This window comes from Balaenoptera physalus (assembly GCF_965194825.1).
Source record: "Balaenoptera physalus genome assembly, chromosome: 7".
Lineage (NCBI taxonomy): Eukaryota > Metazoa > Chordata > Mammalia > Artiodactyla > Balaenopteridae > Balaenoptera > Balaenoptera physalus.
In genome coordinates this window covers 35,058,711-35,078,312 of record NC_138886.1, presented here as the reverse complement: position 1 = coordinate 35,078,312, position 19,602 = coordinate 35,058,711, and the positions used below count along the sequence as shown (strand labels likewise).

The window sequence follows — 19,602 nt, the reverse complement described above, 5'->3', positions numbered from 1 at the left end:
AGTTTGAGCCCTGGTCCGGGAAGATTCCACATGCCACAGAGCAACTAAGCCCGTGCACCACAAGTACTGAGCCTGCGCTCTAGAGCCCATAAGCCACAACTACTGAGCCCACATGCCACAACTACTGAAGCCTATGTGCCTAGAGCCTATGCTTTACAACAAGAGAAGCCACCGCAATGAGGAGCCCACGCACCACAACGAAGAGTAGCCCCCACTTACCACAGCTAGAGAAAAGCCCGTGCGCAGCAACAAAGATCCAACGCAGCCAAAAATAAATAAATAAATTTATATTAAAAAAAAGAACAAAGCAACTATATAGATGATATGATTATTGACAAAACCTAAAATAACCTATGATAAAGTATTAAATAGCAAGATTGATGATAAATAATATTTTAAAAATCAGTTGCTCTTCTGTACACTAGCAACAAATGAAACAATTTTAAAAAGAACATTTAGAAAAGCATCAAAAAAAACCTCAAGTACCCAGGAATAGATACAACAAAAGATAGGCATGACCCATATGGAGAAAATCTCTGTTGTAAATGGAGATATGACATGTTCAAGGATTGGAAGACTCCATATTGTCAAGATGTCAATTCTATGCAAACTTCTTTAGATTTATTACAATCTCAATTAAAATCCACATGTGGGGCTTCCCTGGTGGCGCAGTGGTTGAGAATCTGCCTGCTAATGCAGGGGACACGGGTTCGAGCCCTGGTCTGGGAAGATCCCACATGCCACGGAGCAGCTAGGCCCGTGAGCCACAACTACTGAGCCTGCACGTCTGGAGCCTGTGCTCCGCAACAAGAGAGGCTGTGATAGTGAGAGGCCCGTGCACCGCGATGAAGAATGGCCCCCACTTGCCACAACTAGAGAAAGCCCTTGCACAGAAACGAAGACCCAACACAGCCAAAAAGAAAAAAAAAAGAAAAAAGAAAAGAAATAAATTAAAAAAAAAATCCACATGTGGATCTGTGCGTGTGTGTGTGTGTACACATAACTTCCTAAGTCAATTCTAAATGTATAAGGATGTTCAAAGGTCCAAGGATTGTTACAATACTCGTGCTAAGAAAATCTTGAATATGTGGGAAACTATGCATATTACTTACTGATGGGATGATTCAATACTGTATGATATAAATTCTACCAAATTAATTTGTAAAGTTACTGCATCCCAATAAAAATACCAACAAGATTTTTTAGTAGTACCTGATAATGCTATATCTAAAATTCATTTGAAAGAGAAAGTATGACATTAGCACCCCCCAAAAATGTTTATTAGGGCAATGAGAGGCTTGCTTTGCCACTTGTCAAACCTTTTAGAAATTAAAATAGTGTGTTGGTATTGCATAGACTAGAACATAGAGTCCCCCCAAAAAACTTGTATATGATAAAGGTGGCACTTAGAAAAGTATAGGCTTTGATGTTTGGACAAATGACATCCATTTTAAAAAGTTACAAATCATGCCATGTACAAAAATAGATTGTAATCTATTGTAATAGATTTTTTGGTATTAAAACCAAAAAAATGGGGCTTCCCTGGTGGCAGAGTGGTTAGGAATATGCCTGCCAATGCAGGGGACACGAGTTCAAGCCCTGGTCCAGGAAGATCCCACGTGCCGTGGAGCAGCTAAGCCCGTGTGCCACAACTACTGAGTCTGCGCTCTAGAGCCCGTGAGCCACAACTACTGAGCTCGCAAGCCACAGCTACTGAAGCCCGCGTGCCTAGAGCCCGTGCTCTGCAACAAGAGAAGCCACCGCAATGAGAAGCCTGCGCAACGCAATGAAGAGTAGCCCCCGCTCACCGCAACTAGAGAAGGCCTGCGCACAGCAGCAAAGACCCAACACAGCCAAAAATAAATAAAATAAAATAAATAAATTTAAAACAAAAAGACTATCAGTTTTATAGGTCTCTCTTTTTTTTAATAGGTCTGTTATGTACAATGTTTAAGATTAAGACTCCCAGAATCATTGATTCATTACTTTTATGCACAAAAAGGAGAAAATTTCATTTCATGACTCTTCTGACCAACAAAAAGAAATGATTATTTATACATCTTCTAAAATTACATATATTAATTTGAATACTTTTACTCATGATGGTCAACTAGCACAAAAATCCTACAAAAATCCTTCACATATTAGTAAATTTTTGAAATCCAGATACCTCACAAAAGGGTTTATGCAGACACCCTTTAAAGGATAATTTCATGATTACTACATATGGAAAAGATTTCAATTTAGTAGATTTTTTTCCCTCCTCACTTTATCTAAAAAGTTTGTTCTGAATAGAAAAATTTGGCCATTTAAACTTCCATCTTATGCACTTTCATCTTAAAGTGTAAAAATACCATTTGTTATTGGAACTATAAATTGAGAAGACCTGAACTTTCAAAGACTCAGGATTTCATTTGCTAGGTCTGAATCTGAAAGATCAGCGCCTACAGAAAACTAAGGCAAAATAAATGACAATAGATTTTCAGAAATCAAAATGGGGTTTATAAAAGGTTTATAAAAATACAACTTTGTAATAGGAAAGGGCTGAAACAAGAGATAATACTAAAAATCCATAAAGGAAAGGTTAAGTTTGACTATATCAAACTGGTTTGGTAGGGTATATGCTAGACCTTTTCAGTGCATTTTTATAGATACTGATGAAGAAATACCTAATTTTGTTGTATATGATTTTCTTCCTAAGTTGCCTCATTTATGCATGTTTTTCTGCAACCAGCTTTTCTCATTTAAAAATATGTTTTAGAGTTCTTCATATCCACATAAAGTTATCCCTTTCTTTTTAAATGTTGTACTATATTGTAAAGTATTATATACTATGGCTTATATAATCAACCATTCCTTCTTTTATGTACATTTAGGTTACTTTCAATTTCTCCCTACAATGAAGCATATCTTTAAATGTGCTTCTTTGTATTTAGAAATGATTATTTCTCTAGATCGAATTCCCAGAAAAAAATTGCTGAGTCAAAAGGTATGCATGTTTAAAATTTTGATGGATACTGGTACTCTCCACACAAGCCGCACCAGTTTACACTTCACCATAATGTATGAGAGTACCATTTCCTACTACTACTTTCAACAGTGAATAGTGTCAGTCTTTTAAATATCTGCTACTAATGTGGACAAAAAGAAGTTATTCATCTATAACTTGTGTAGTTATAAATAGTTGAATATCAATAACCAGAGAATGCTAAAAAACTAAATAAGAGAAATGTGTCATTTGCTTCCAGGTCAGTGCTGACAGTTGCTTGTGAACAGACTGAAGTTCTGCTTTTTGATCCTATATCTTCAAAGCACATAAAAACACTTTCTGAAGCTCATGAAGACTGTGTAAATAATATAAGGTTAGTATTGTAGTGAAAAAGTGAACTTTATTAATGTGACCCAAAATATTCTGTTTTGGAAGTTAATGAAAATTTATAATGCCTTGTCCAGCAGTACTAAGTGATACACATTTGGAATTGTGAAACTTATCCCTTTAATTACAAAACTTACTGTTAACCATTTTGGATTGGAATCTTTCTGAAATACATTTTCACTTCCATATGATCTCACCTTTTCTCCTTGTGTATTAGGGTCGTCATTATGAATCTCAGCCATGTATTATAATAGTCCTGTAATGCTTTTGGGCAGTCCCATTGCTTAGCCTCTCTCACTACCAGCCCCCAAATTCATACTATTGAGGGGAAAAAAACACATATGCACAGAAAAACTTCTTTATAGCATTGTTGGAAGCTCCTTAAATTCTCAATAATGTGGGAAGTAAATAACAGTTGAATAGCTTGGTGGACTAATTATGCAGTCATTAAAATGATGGTTACAGAGACTACATATCAGCATGGACAAATGCTTGCGATAGTACAGGTTAAAATCATAAAAATTATATAAATATGACATGATGCAGAAGAAAAAGATTAGAAGGAAATATTTTTAAATGCTTACAGTGGATGTGTTAGAATGAATGGATTATGAGTAATTTTCTATTTTCTAAACTTTATATAATGAGATTATATGAGTTTCATAATGATTACTTTTAATGTTCAAAAAAAATGAGGAAATTACTTCCAGTCAAGGTGACATATTGAATTTTGATGTAACCTCTAGCTCCAAACATACAGAACAATAGATTAAATAGCACAAAAGATACAGCCAGGCTCTGAAACAACATAAACATCTTTGTGGCCATATGGCCAGACTGGAACACAGACACAAAGCTGTTACAGGGTTGAAACCATAAGCCCACTGGGTTTTCAGTCAGGCACTGACATATAGTAGTTTAGCTCCTGTCAGGAATCAAAAATGCTAAAATTGTTTCATGTGAGGCAGGAACCAGAGCCAGAATTACTATATGAAGCCAGGGGTTTAGTTGGAATGAGGCTGAAAAAAGGAAAAAGCTATTAGTTACCTGGGGCTGTAGGTTTCAGATGATAAAAATACAGCTTCATGACCAGGAATTGAACGAAGCCATTGTTAAGTCAGTGATTGAAGGTATATATGTGATAGCTGCAATATTATCATGAAACTGGAGGCCTTAATGTCATTATGAGGCCTAGTAGTGGATTTGGTTCCAGAAATCCAAGTGGGGGCAACTATAAAACCATTAAATAGGAAGAAAGAGAGAGAAAAAATTTTTAAATCTTTCTTGCTCAAAATAAGCCTATAACCAAAATTCCCAAACTCATGAAGATATCTAATATTAATATCATAACAAAACCAGCAACTAGAACAGGCATTTTCTCTGGATGAAATTAATTTTTTGGAGTAGTCCAACAAAGACTTTATTTTAAAAAATGAATTATTTATTTTTTTTCGACTAGGTAATACATGCACGTGGTACAAAATTCAAAGGTACAAAAGGGTAAACAGTGAAAAGTAAGTCTGTCTCCCACCTCTGTCCCCTAGCCACCCAGTTCCCCTCCCCAGAGGCAACCACTATTACGTTCCTTGCTATCCTTTCTGAGATAGTTCATGCATGTACAAGCATATGTACACACATATACATAAACTTTTATATAAGTGGTAGCATTCTGCACATACTATTATATACGTTGGCTTTTTCACTTAATGACATATTTAAGATCATTCCATATTTGTACCCATGGGATGATTTTATTCTTTTTAACGGCTGCATAGTATTCCATTGATTGGAAGAAACTTTAAAGCATTTTTAGGATGCTCAAAGAAATAAGTTAAAAAAAAAAAAAAGTTAAAAAAAAAAGTTAAAAAAAAAAAAAAAAAAAAAAGAAATAAGTTAAGGGATACTTCCCATTAATAGAGAGCTCAAAATTATGAAAAAAAAATAGGTTAATGTGGAAAAAAACCAACTAGAACTTTTGTAAATTAAAAATATAGTTGGTATATCAAAAAACTTAATAAACGGGATAAATATTACCCTTTCCATCACTGATGAGAGAATTAATGGGTTAGAAAATATTACTAAAAAATTCACCCAGAGATTGATTGAGATGTATAATATCTCAGTTACAGAAGAAAGAAGTTGCAGAGATTGGAGGAGAACTAAATTTTGAAGACACAAAGGCTGAGAATTTTCAGCATTGAAGAAGGACCTGAATCCTTGAATCAAAAGTAAACTCTAGGGCTTCCCTGGTGGCGCAGTGGTTGAGAATCTGCCTGCCAATGCAGGGGACACGGGTTCAAGCCCTGGTCTGGGAAGATCCCACATGCCGCAGAGCATCTGGGCCCGTGAGCCACAACTACTGAGCCTACGCGTCTGGAGCCTGTACTCCGCAACAAGAGAGGCCGCGATAGTGAGAGGCCTGTGCACCGTGATGAAGAGTGGCCCCCGCTTGCCACAACTAGAGAAAGCCCTCACACAGAAACAAAGACCCAACACAGCCAAAAAAATTTTAAAATAAATAAATAAATTAATAAAAAAAAAGTAAACTCTAGAATCAAGTGGGTTAAACAAAGATAAAGCTATATCTAGACAGGTTGTGGTGAAATTCTGGAATATCAGATAAAGAGGAAATCTTAAAAGCCACCAAAGTTAGAGGTCAGATTACCTACAGAGGTACGATAATTAAACTGACTGGTTTCTTATCAACAACAGTTGATGCTAGGAGAAAAAGGAGTAATATCTTAAATACTAAGACAAAGTAATGTTTAATACCATTTCATATCCAGGTAAATTGTTATTCCAGAATAAAGAATTTTGATTCAGTGAAATTGTAAATGTTATTAATTATTAATAGCAGAAAGATAATAATTTAGGATTTTTGTGGGGGAGGGTGCATTTAAAACAAAGTTAAAACGAAAACTCTAGATTAGCACTATCCAATACAATTATAATTTTAAATTAAAAATTGTCTAGTAACGTTAAAAAAAGACATGAAATTAATTTTTAATAATATATTTTATTTACTCCAGTATGCCTAAAATGAGCAATAAATATGGAAAGCTTTTCAAGCTTACTAGTTATCATGGAAATGCAAATAAAAATAACAATGAAGAAATATCAAATATTGACAAAGATGCTGAGAAATAGAAACTCTTAGACATTATTGATGGAATATAAATTGGTAAAATTATTTTGAGCAATTTAGCAATATCTGGTAAAATTGAAGATCGATTGTTTAAAATAAATTAAAGCACATGTGAACAAGGAAATGTCTAAAGAAGGTTCATTACAGCATCGTTAGTAATAGAAGTTGAAAACAAATCTCCATCAAGAGGAAGATAAATGAATTGTATACTCATACGATGGAATACTATACATCAGTTAAAATAAATGAACTAGAAGCATCAGCATCTGAGATATATCAGAAATTCAAGGTCGAGCCAGAAAAGCAAACTGTAGAATGAGCTGTACAGTGTGATACCACTTATATAAAGTTTAAAAATAAATAAACATAAACTTGATGAAGGCATGTATTTGTTTGTTTGTTCTCTGCTCTATCCCTAGCACCTAGAACTGTGCCACATAGTGGGTGCTCATTAAATATTTACAGAATAAGTTGAATGCAAAACAAAACTGTAAATTACTTATGGATACATACTTATGAATTCATAGTATTAAAAACTTGCAAGGGGAGTGACAAACAACAAATTTTGGATAGTGGTTCCCCCTGGAGAGGGAGGGAGGGGAGTGGGATTGGGGAGGGATATACAGGGGTCTTCAATTGTGTTTGTAATGTTCAAAAAAAATCTGAAATATAACCAAATGTTAATATTTGATAAAGCTGGGTGGTGGGTATCACAGATGTTTGTTATATTCTTCATAATTTTCTTTATGTTTCTAATATTTTACAATTTAAAAATTTCTTATCTCAAAAAGACATGTCAAGTTGTTTGCCCCTACTCAAAATGACCTCTAATTTGCTATTAGAATTTGTGTTCTTTTTCAATGTCATTTCTCATTTGCTGCTATCAATGTGCCTGCCCTAGTACCCCACACCTACAAATTTGAATTTGCTTCTTATCTGTTTGTTAGAAAAACAGATTTTGAAGCTATTTAGAAGTACATATCACTTAAATGTTTTGAGTAAGATCTGAAGGGTCCTCTAGCATGAGCTTAATTGTGTATTACTTATTAATTTTTTGAGTGCTTACCATGTGCCAAACCTTTTGTGAAGCACATTTGATACATTATATTGTTTAATCCTCACAGTATCCCGATGTGAGACAGATATTGTACCCATTTTAAGGAATGAAGAAACTGCAACTCAGATAAAGAGATTTCCCCGGGGTCTTTTTATAGGAAGTGGTAGAGCTGGAATTCATACTCAGTTCCATTAGACCACCTCACTGTACTGTTCAGAGATATGGGTATGCATTTCCTGGTTTGGTTCTAGATAGTCATTTTCCACATACTTAGTAATGTCTTCTAGTTCATTTCTTAGTTTTGAGGTTTGCTTATATTGTAAAATAAAAATATTGATAGTTGTGGAGAGTATTTTCTGTTGCTTCATATGAAAGTAAGGGAAAAAATATGTAATTTAAATTCTTAAGCCTAATACACAGCCTTACTTCTCATTCATGAGGACTCTGTATGAAGATTTAAGAGTCCATTTAATAATCAAGGTCCCCCAGTTATGAGGTTAGAGGGGGAACTGAGGTTATCCTAAGAATATTTACTTAGTGATATGGCAGTTAAAAAATTAGTACCCATTTAAATATTCCAGGATCTGCTTTTCCCTCCCACTGTCTTTGTTGGTCTTTTCCTGATTGTTACATTTCAAACAATATAAAGTAGGAGCAGTGCTTATCATGGGGAACATGAAATTTCTGATCTTGCAAAGGATGTAAAATTTTGCAAGGCCTTGAGAGTGATGTTAGAGAACTGGTGAAAATCATTGGCAAATGAGGATCTGACAGAGTTAGACTAGTTATCAATTAGAGAAAAGAGAACGACAGAAATGATGACATGATAGAAACTTCAAAGAATTATGTGAATATCCCACAGGACTAAGGAAAGGCCTTTGGGAAAATTGATAAAGACCTTGAATGTTATACAGAAATGGCCCTCTTTTTATTATAGTACAAAATTCAGATATGAAGTAAGGATGTCATATTGTGCTTCATAATTTCATTGGAAAGATTATGCAAAAAACCCAAACATTTAATTTATTCTTGTTCTAAGAATTTGCATATAGTTAAATAAATTTAAAAAGGCCTTTTTTGATGATTTTTAGTTTTTTTTTTTTAATATACAACACTTTCTTTCCCTTGTACAATGAAATGTTGGTACCTGTTTTAAGAAAATTCAATTTCAATTGCTGTTATCCTTTACCAATCATCCTCTGATAATGAAGACCTCAATTTATCCAGAGCTGTTATAGTCATATATTGGAGTTTAATGGAGACATATGGAAAAGTTCTGTAATTCAGAAACTCAGAGATTTTAGTGTGTGTGAAGGAGTGTCTCTTGTTTATTAGAGACCATGTAGTTAAAAATACTTTATAATTATTAACTTATTAGGTAGACTAAGTTTTAATTTGAGAGTATTGGGCCAGACCTCCAAGACTTACCTACCACTTTACACTTTCTGTTTCTGCTTACTTTGGGATAAGAATTGTTGAGGGTGCTTTAACTGGTCTCCTAGTCTACAGTCTTAATTTTCTATAATTTATCTACTCTCTTTACCAATGATTCTCCAGTACCAAAATTTTTAACAGGTAATACTTAGAGGCAAAAATGAGAAAACTAAAGTCTAAGTATTGAATTTTTCATTAAAGTAAACTTATTCAATTAAAAATTATTAACTTTTGTTCCATGATTATATTTTATGAATTACTGATATTAAAATATCCATGCAACAATAGTAATTTTTTTCAGTGGCCTTACTGACAAAAATTTTTAAACCAATCCCTCACTTTATTTTATTTTTTATGAATATAGTTTTGGAACCTAGCCAGCTCAGAGATCCTTCTGAAAGTCTTAACCAATCATGTCACTTTCTTGCTTAAAACCCTTCAGGGTGGACCACTGCGGCCTACAGCAATATAATCCCACTGGGATTTTGAATCCATATGTGCATTATTTTCTGTACGAAATAAAATAGCTTAGTGTTTTTTTCCCTAAATTTTTCAAATATATAAAGATGCTTCTATGATGATGATCAATTTATTTTAAAAGTTTGACTTGACTTTCCAGTAGCCTTTGTTATTTTATATTTTTTTAAATCATCTAATTCCTGTCAAGTGTGGAAGTCATTGAAATATTTTTACTTTTAAAAGCCTCATCAGTAAAGGTAAAACTATAAGGGGAAAAAATGGATTTGACAATATAATAATTAAATTTCAATGTGAACCACATTTAAAGATAGAAATATATGGAAAACATATTCAACATACTGTATTTGAAAAACTGAAGAATATTAGTCATATTATAAGCAGATTTTGTAACTCAATAAAAATAATATTGCAAGAGGAAAATCAGCAAGGAACATGAATAGCAATTCCCCAAAGAAATATAATCTTCCAATTAATATGAAAAAAGTTCAACTTTACTAAAAATAAGTTTCAACTTAAAACAAGATGATATTTTTTTCCTATTAAAAAAATACCTGTGTGGGAAGAGTTTGGAGAAGCGGACACTCGTAACCGCTGGTAGAACTAGATATTGGTATGTTCTTTTGAGGACAATTTGTCTATATGTAGCAAAAGCCTTACCTTTTAAAAAAATCCCTTTTTACTTAACAATACATTTTTCTGGAAATGTATTTAGAAAAATAACTAGGAATGTGATTAATATTTGGCTGTTAGCATATTCATCATAGTGTTTTGAATAGTAATAAATTGGCAGCAATCTAAACATCCAAAAATTGCAAATTAGTTTAAAAAAGAGAAAAGATTATGGTTCACTCATACGGTGAATGCTATTCAACCATTAAGAATTATTTTGTCAATAAATCTTTAATGACATGGCAAAATAGTTATGAAATAATATTAGGCTTGAAATACATGAATTAGGCTAAATATCAATTACAGTGGTTATTTTTGGTGGTGGATTTTTTTCCATTTAAAAAAATATTTTCAATGGGCATGTATTTATAATTAAGAAATAGTTATTGGGAATCACTATAGAATAATACCATGATATATTCTCTACTTGTCTCTACTTTTCCACACACAGCACTTCTAACTGCTGTTGCCTCTCAGAGTACACCATCCCCGTACACACCTTTGTACCTCTGCTTACCCCTTGGCCACTTAGGGTTCCTGCTCATTTTTTTAAAGTCAGTTCAAATGACACCACCATGAAACCATCCTCTTTTCTTTGCTTACTCCTCACACATTTATTTTGTATAACTATGTATTTATAATGTCTTCTCCACTAGGCAGTGAACTTCTATCTTATTCATTCATTTAATAAATATTTGTGAGTGGGACTGTGTGTGTTGGGTACTGCAGATCTAATCATGAATTATGCAGACAGGTTTCCCCTGCCTTCAAGGAGTTTATAGCCTTGTAAATTTATTCCTTACACTGCAACATTAAGTATTACCATAGAACTGTAGAGTGCTTTGGGAAATAGAAGATCAGTAAATCTGGCCCAGGCTGGATAGAGAGAGAAGCCTTCCTGGAAGGGATGATAGCTGGCTATTAAAAAGAAAGCAAGTGTTATCCAGGTCAAGAGGTAGGGAGGATGTGGTTTCAGGTAGCAGAAACAGCCTGTACAAAAGCCTGGGATTTTAAAATCGTGTTAGTTTCAGGAAGGCCATTATGGTGTTGTGGATATTGAGATTGATTTCTGAGACAAAATAATTATATATAATTCTAAATAATAATAATTCAAAATAATTATATATATATACGTATATATATCTTAGAAGAAACTCCAGAATTCATTTCTTCTGTGAGAGATTGGGTAGTTATATATAAAAGAATATGTTAGAGAAAGCATCCTAATGTTGAATTAAGCAGAAATTAAAATGTGATAGGTAGGTTATTATTTTTTAAGTGTTTGTATAAAATGTATTCTCACTAAGGATTGAGAAATTAGTGTAAAATAATTAAAAATCTGAATTATAGAGTATTTTAATTGTCTATTTTGTTTTTGTTTTTATAGAAGTATAGTTGATTTACAATGTTGTATTTTCTGATATACAGCAAAGTGATTCAGTTATATATATATATTTTTTCATATTCTCTCCATTATGGTTTATTACAACATATTGAATATAGTTCCCTGTGCTATACAGTGGGACCTTGTTGTTTATCTATTTTCTATATAGTAGTTTGTATCTGCTAATCCCAAACTCCTAGTTTATCCACCCCCCTTTCCCCTTTTGTAACCATAAGTTTGTTTTCTAGGGCTGTGAGTCTGTTTCTGTTTTGTAAATAAGTTCATTTGTATCATCTTTTAGATTCCACATATAAGTGATATCATACCATATTTGTCTTTCTCTGTCTTACTTCACTTAGTATGATAATCTCTAGGTGCATCCATGTTATTGCAAATGGCATTATTTCATTCTTTTTTATGGCTGAGTAGTATTCCTCTGTACATATATATCACTTCTTCTTTACCTGTTCATCTGTCCATGGACGTTTAGGTTGCTTCCATGTCTTGGCTATTGTGATAGTGCTGCAGTGAACATTGGGGTACATGTCTTTTTTTGAATTAGAGTTTCCTGATATATTCCCAGGAGTGGGATTGCTGGATCATATGGCAATTCTATTTTTAGTTTTTTAAGGAACCTACATACTGTTTTCCATAGTGGATATACCAATTTACATTCCCACCAACAGTGTAGGAAGGTTCCCTTTTCTCCACACCCTCTCCAGCATTAGTTATTTGTACACTTTTTAATGATGGCCATTTTGTAAGGTGATACCTCATCGTAGTTTTGATTTGCATTTCTCTAATAATTAGCAGTGTTGAACATCTTTTCATGTGCCTACCGGCCATCTGTATGTCTTCTTTGGAGAAATGCCTATTTAGGTCTTCTGCCCATTATTTGATTGGGTTGTTTGTTTTTTTGTTATTGAGTTGTACAAGCTGTTTGTATATATTGGAAATTAAGCCCTTGGAGGTCACATCGTTTGCAAGCATTTTCTCCCAGTCCATAGGTTGTCTTTTCATTTGGTTTATGGTTTCCTTTGCTGTGCAAAAGCTTATAAGTTTGATTAGGTCCCATTTATGTATTTTTGCTTTTATTTCTATTGCCTTGGAAAACTGTTAATTACCTATTTTGTAATCTTGACTGGTCCTAATAAAATGTTGCTAAGTGAGATTATTTGGGGAATGCTTTTGAATTAATAGATAAAAAATGATGGTATGTTTTCTCTTTTTTTACTGAATGAAAGATTTTTTAGAGTTCTGTAGTGCTTTACAATTTTCAAAAGTTTCACACAGATGATTTCATATAATCCCATAATAACCCCATTTTTTTTCCTCCCTCCTACCCCTCTCCTGCCCCTCCCTGCTTCCCTCTCCCCACTGGTAACCACTTATTTATTCTCTATATCTGTGTCTGCCTTCTTTTTTGTTTTATTCACTAGTTTGTTGTAGTTTTTAGATTCTACATATAAGTGATATCATATAGTATTTGTCTTTCTCTGTCTGACTTATTTCACTTAGCATAATGCCCTCTAAGTCCATCCATGTTGCTGCAAATGGCAAAGTTTCATTCCTTTTTATGGCTGAGTAGTATTCAATTGTATATATATAACACATCTTTATCCATTCATCTGTTGATGGACACATAGGTTGATTTCATACCATGGCAATTGTAAATAATGCTGCTAGAAACATTGGAATGCATGTATCTTTTTGAATTAGTGTTTTTGTTTTTTTCAGATATATACCCAGGAGTGGAATTGCTGGGTCATATGGTAGTTCTATTTTTAGTTTTTGAGAAACCTCTATACTGTTTTCCACAGTGCCTGTACCCATTTACATTCCCACCAGCAGTGTATGAGGGTTCCTTTTTCTCCCCATACCCACCAACATTTGATATTTGTGTTCTTTTTGATGATAGCCATTCTGACAGGTGTGAGGTGATACCTCATTGTGGTTTTTTAATCTTTTCATGTGCCTTCTGGCCATCTGCATTTTCTCTTTGGAAAAATTAAAAATTAAAAGATGGGTTGTTAGTATTTTTTTTTTAATCACAATGATGCGGTTGGCCAAAAGTATTTTTTGATGTTGAGTTGTATAAGCTGTTTATATATTTTGGATATTAACCTTTTATCAGTTGTATCATTTGCAGTATCTTCTCCCATTCAGTAGGTTGTCTTTTCAAACTATTTTGTCAATAGTTTCCTTTGCTGTACAAAAGCTTTTAAGTTTTTTAAAAAATCTTATTAATTTATTAATGTAGTTTACAAACTAATTTATGCATAGCCATAAAATTATTTTGAAATATATATAATCACTAAGTAACAACAGCTTCCCACCCTAAGTCGTTTTTTTTAATTTTTTTAAATTTAAAAAATTTATTTTATATTGGAGTATAGTTTGTTAGTTTTGTTAGTTTCAGGTGTACAGCAAAGTGATTTAATTATATATATATATATATATATATATATATATATACACACACACACTTTTTCAGAGTCTTTTCCCATATAGTTATTACAGAGTACTGAGTAGAGTTCCCTGTGCTATAGAGTAGCACAGGGTCCTTGTTTTTTTTTTTTTTTAATTAATTAATTAATTATATTTATTTTTTGGCTGCGTTGGGTCTTCATTGCTGCGTGCGGGCTTTCTCTAGTTGCGGCAAGAGGGGGCTACTCTTCGTTGTGGTGCATGGGCTTCTTATTGAGGTGACTTCTTTTGTTGCGGAGCACAGGCTCTAGGTGCACGGGCTTCAGTAGTTGTGGCATATGGGCTCAGTAGTTGTGGTTCGCAGGCTCTAGAGCACAGGCTCAGTAGTTGTGGCGCATGGGCTTAGTTGCTCCGCGGCATGTGGGATCTTCCCGGACCAGGCTCAAATCCGTGTCCCCTACATTAGCAGGCAGATTCTTAACCACTGTGCCACCAGGGAAGCCCTATTTTTACTTTTTATCTTTTAAAAATTTATTTATCAGACTTCCCTGGTGGCGCAGTGGTTAAGAATCTGCCTGCCAATGCAGGGGACACGGGTTCAAGCCCTGGTCCGGGAAGATCCCACATGCCGCGGAGCAACTAAGCCCATGCGCCACAACTACTGAGCCTGCGCTCTAGAGCCTGCATGCCACAATTACTGAGCCCGCGTGCCACAACTACTGAAGCCCGCGTGCCTAGAGCCCATGCTCTGCAACAAGAGAAGCCACCGCAATGAGAAGGAGCCCGCGCACCACAATGAAGAGTAGCCCCCGCTCGCCACGACTAGAGAAAGCCTGCGTGCACCAATGAAGACCCAATGCAGCCAAAAATAAATAAATAAATAAATTTATTAAAAAAAAGAAAATTTATCTATCTATTTATTTGGCTGCGCCACACAGCTTTCGGGATCTTAGTTCCCAGACCAGGGATTGAATCTGGGCCCTCGGCAGTGAAAGCGCAGAGTCCTAACCACTGGACCGCCAGGGAATTCCCTGTGGGGAGTTTTTAAATTACTGATTCAGTTTCATTGCTGGTAATTGATCTGTTCATATTTTCTACTTCTTCCTGGTTCAGTCTTGGGAAACTGTACCTTTTTAAGAATTTTTCCATTTCTTCTTGGTTGTCCTAGAAGTGAGATTATTTGGGGAATGGCTTTGAATTAATAGATTAAAAATTATGGCACTTTAGTAGCAATTTTTGTATGTAAATGTATTCTAAAGAGAAATGTACTCTAAATAGAGATGTTATTGGTAGCAGAGTAAATATTTCTCATAATTTTGAACACTTTATGCTTAACATGTTTCACTTGCAATTAAGTATTCAAAATCTCCTGTCTCCTATTAAATTGTCTCTCACCATTTGTGTTTCCTATACAGATTCTAAAATTCGTTTTGTCTAGCACTGTTCTCTAAACACCCACCCCTACTTCTAGTTTTGAATAAAAATCAATAATGTAAAACAGATAAAATTGCAACATGGCCCTCACTAAATCATAGTATCCTTCTCTGTGGTTATGTGAATTATACTTACTATTTATTATATATTAGAATCACTGGGTTTATACAGTGAGTTTGTAGTCCTTTTTTGATTTGTTTTCTTGATTCCTAATACAGAGACTACTTCTCAGTTTTTCTTTAATAAGAGATTAAATGAACTAGTTTTTCTTTTCTGCTTTGTAGATTTCTTGATAACCGGCTGTTTGCTACCTGCTCTGATGACACTACAATAGCACTATGGGATCTGAGAAAACTGAACAGCAAAGTATGCACTTTACATGGTCACACTAGCTGGGTGAAGAACATCGAATATGATACTAATACAAGACTCTTAGTAACGTCAGGATTTGATGGAAATGTCATTATTTGGGACACCAACAGGTTTGTGAATAGGAGATCATGTTAGGATTATGAACAACAAAAAAATGTTTTTAAGATGATAAACAAATTCAGTGTTCTGTCTTAGCTCTCATATCTCTTTAGGAGAAAGAAACTGGCTTTGGGAAAAAACAATCAGAAAGTGATTCCATCTTTTATTCCTTGCACTTAGTCACATATTGTGACTAAAAAACTTGGAGAAAATTATGTGGTAAGGAGACAAAGTAATATAGTTAATGATGAAAACTGGTTTATAAGATGAGTTTCATGAATTTAAGGAATTTAAGGAAAAATATTTTTATTATTATTTCCTTTGTGGAACTGAAATGTTTTTCACTCTTTGGTCCTTCAATTCTAAATCTATTTTGTAATTTTTGCACTTTGTTTTCATGCATTAAAAGAGTGGTTTCTCAGTTGGAGTGGTACTGATCCTTAGGGGAATGTTTGGAAATAATGTGTGGTACAGTTTTAGTTGTCACTACAGGAGAAGAGAGGAGGATTTCTACTGGCATTTAGTCAGCAGGGATCAGAGTTTCTAAACATTCTGCAGTGCATGGGACAGTTTGCACAGGGGACCAGTCATCCCATCTAAAATGTCACTAATGCCTGTGTTGTGAAACACTTCAGTAGAATATCTCCTTATAGAGAATTGAAAGAGTTGAAGTTTGGGAAATAATTATAATATTCCTGTTGCTAGCTTTGGTAAAATGACAGTACAGTAATATACCAGGAATGTTTCTGAAATATTCTTATGAGCTCATATGTAAAACTAGGGGGATATTCTTAAAGATTTCTAGTTATTCATATTGTTTGAGCAAAGAATAGAGCTACTGAGTATCTTTAAACTAAGACAAGCGTACCTGTTTAAATTTAGGACTAATTATTTTTTAGTTTAGAAATAAAATTTGAATAGGAATATAAATAACTTCCAAATTAGTAGAAGGATAAAAGCTAAAAAATACAATCAATCCAATAGAGGCAGAGAAGAAGGGGGGAAAATCATTTTTTTAAAAAGACAGGTAAATTAGGAAGCACAAAAATATGATAGGTAATCGAATATCAACAATTAGAATAAGTATATATGGACTAATGTAGTCAGTTATTAGATAGTACTAGATGGATTAAAAAACAGAAACAAACTCTGTGTTCTTCATAAGGAGTATACCTAAAACATACAAACACAGAAAGTTTGAAAGTAAAATGATGGGGAAAAATAAAAGATAAATACAAATCAAAGAAAAATAGTTATATCTACATTAATAGCAGACAAAATAGAGTTTAAGGCATACAGCATTATTAGTGATTTTTAAAAAGGTACTATATTAGAAGCTTTATTTCACTAGAACATAAAAATTCTTATCTTGTGTGTACCTAATAACATAGCCTCAAACCATAAAAAGCAAAAATGGACAGACAAGAAAAAAGTGAGAATCTCCATCTCAGTGGAAAATATTAACATCATTCTCTCATTTACTAATAGATTAAAATAGACCAAAAAACTAGTAAGTCTATAGAAGATTTTAATATTATTAATAAGCTTGATTTAGTAGGCATATGTAGAATTCTGCTCCCAAATAGTGAATACATCCTCTAAAGCAAAGTTTGAACATGTACAAAAATTGAGCGTGTTCTGGACTACGAAGTAAGTCTCAACCAATATCAAAGAATTGTTACCACACAAACCATTTTCCCTGATCCCAGTACAGTTTAATGAACAACAGGTAAATAAAAATTCCCAGGTTTGGAGACTTATAAACTTACTTCCTAAATAATTCATGGTTCAAAGAAAAAATTCATAGTGAAATCAGGAGACAGATAGATAGACTAAAAATTAATGAACTAAACATCTTACTCAAAAAGTCTGAAAAAGATAAAAAAGGGTAAACCTGATGAAAGTAGATGTATGGAAATGATATCTTTTTTTAAAAAAGCAGAAATTAATGAAATAAATAGAAAATGAAATACAGTAAAGATTTTTTAAAAGCCTGCTCTTCTCTGATAAGATACATTAAGAAAAAAAGAGAGGACACAATCTTAGCAATGAGAAAGAAGACAATAAAAACTATAGAGTAAGATAATAAGATCAGCTTTTGCCAATATACTTGAAAACTTTGATGAAATAGTTTACACAAAAAAATACACCTATGCAAAACTGATCGAGGAAGAAATAGAAAACCTGAAATAGACTTATTACCAGGACTGATATTTAACCATTATGCACTGGTTCAGCTGAAAAGGTTGTTAAAAGATTGAACTTCTTCCATACTAATTGATAAATAGTCACTGTCATGAATCATCCCCACGTGTCATATCCTGGCACCTTCTGGGTACCGTGGCACCTCTTCTAGAGATACTTTCCTCAAGATCTCTCCCTATGATCTAGTAGCTGAAGCCCCCCTTACATAGCAGACTAATCGCAGGATCCAGTTCCAGCACTGCCACCTGTATCAGCTCTAGTTAGTTTTCATGCAGGGCTGGTTATTTAAATATTTCGAATGTCACTTCTGCCTTAGCTATTAGAGAAATGAAAAAAATCAATTAAAACCTATCTACTGGGACTTCCCTGGTGGTCCACGCTCCCATGCAGGGGGCTTGGGTTCAATCCCTGGATGGGGAACTAGATCCCACATATGTGTGGCAACTAAGAAGTCCGCATGCTGCAACTAAGACCCAGCACAGCCTAAATAAATTAATAATAATAATAAAAGATTTTTTTAAAAAAAGAAAGAAAAGAGCCCGCATGCTGCAATGAAGATCCCGTAAACAGCAATGAAGACCCGGTGCCACCAAATAAATAAATAAATATTAAAAAAAAAAAAACCTATCTACTAATAAAACAGCAGCCTGTCAATTTTACAGGTGACTTCTACCAAATATTACAAGAAACAGAACATTCCAATCTTATTAAACTGTTCAGATTCCAGAAAAATAGAATTCTTACCTCAGGTATGACCTTGATATACAAACTCAAAATGAAAGGTCAGTCTGTACTATGAATGTAGATGTGAATATTCTATAAAAGGGAAATTGGATCCTGTAAGATATTAATCAAAATATCATGACCACATGGACATATATACACTACCAAATGTAAAATAGATAGCTAGTGGGAAGCAGCCGCATAGCACAGGGAGATCAGCTCGGTGCTTTGTGACCACCTAGAGGGGTGGGATAGGGAGGGTGGGAGGGAGGGAGATGCAAGAGGGAAGAGATATGGGAACATATGTATATGTATAACTGATTCACTTTGTTATAAAGCAGAAACTAACACACCATTGTAAAGCAATTATACTTCAATAAAGACGTTTAAAAAAAAAAAAATCATGACCAAGTTGGGTTTATTCTAGAAATGAAAAGACTTATCAATAGAAATTCTATTAGTATAATTCATCACACCAGGTTAAATAGAAAAATCCATATGATTGTTTCAACTTAAGAATAAAATTCAACATTTGTTCATAATTAAAAAAAGAAGGGACATCATTACCAACCTTATAAAAAAATAAAAGGATTACAAAGGAATACAATGAACAACTCTATGGCAACAAATCAGACAATTTACATAAACAAATACCTACAGAATCACAAATTACTTAAACTGACTCAAGAGCAAATAGAAAATCTATAGATCTACTGACCTACATAGCAAGTAAAGAAATTGAATTGGTTTAAAATTGAATTTTAAAATCTTCCCACAATGAAAAGCCCCGGTCCAAA

The 19,602-nt window shown here is 33.8% G+C and overlaps 1 protein-coding gene and 1 long non-coding RNA gene across 4 annotated transcripts in view; both read left to right on the top strand.

Annotated features, from left to right (window-relative positions):
- The window catches only part of LOC309663979, a 141,282-nt gene that overhangs the window by 19,384 nt on the left and 102,296 nt on the right, over window positions 1–19,602 (top strand). The gene's annotated exons all lie outside the window — the stretch shown is intronic.
- DCAF10 (DDB1 and CUL4 associated factor 10) overlaps window positions 1–19,602 on the top strand; it is a 57,666-nt gene that overhangs the window by 11,579 nt on the left and 26,485 nt on the right. For all 3 annotated transcript variants that reach the window (XM_082468672.1, XM_082468671.1, XM_082468670.1), the window contains exons 2-3: window positions 3,249–3,362; window positions 15,691–15,888. In XM_082468672.1, coding sequence (XP_082324798.1) covers window positions 3,249–3,362; window positions 15,691–15,888 — 312 coding nt within the window. The remainder of the gene's footprint in view (window positions 1–3,248; window positions 3,363–15,690; window positions 15,889–19,602) is intronic.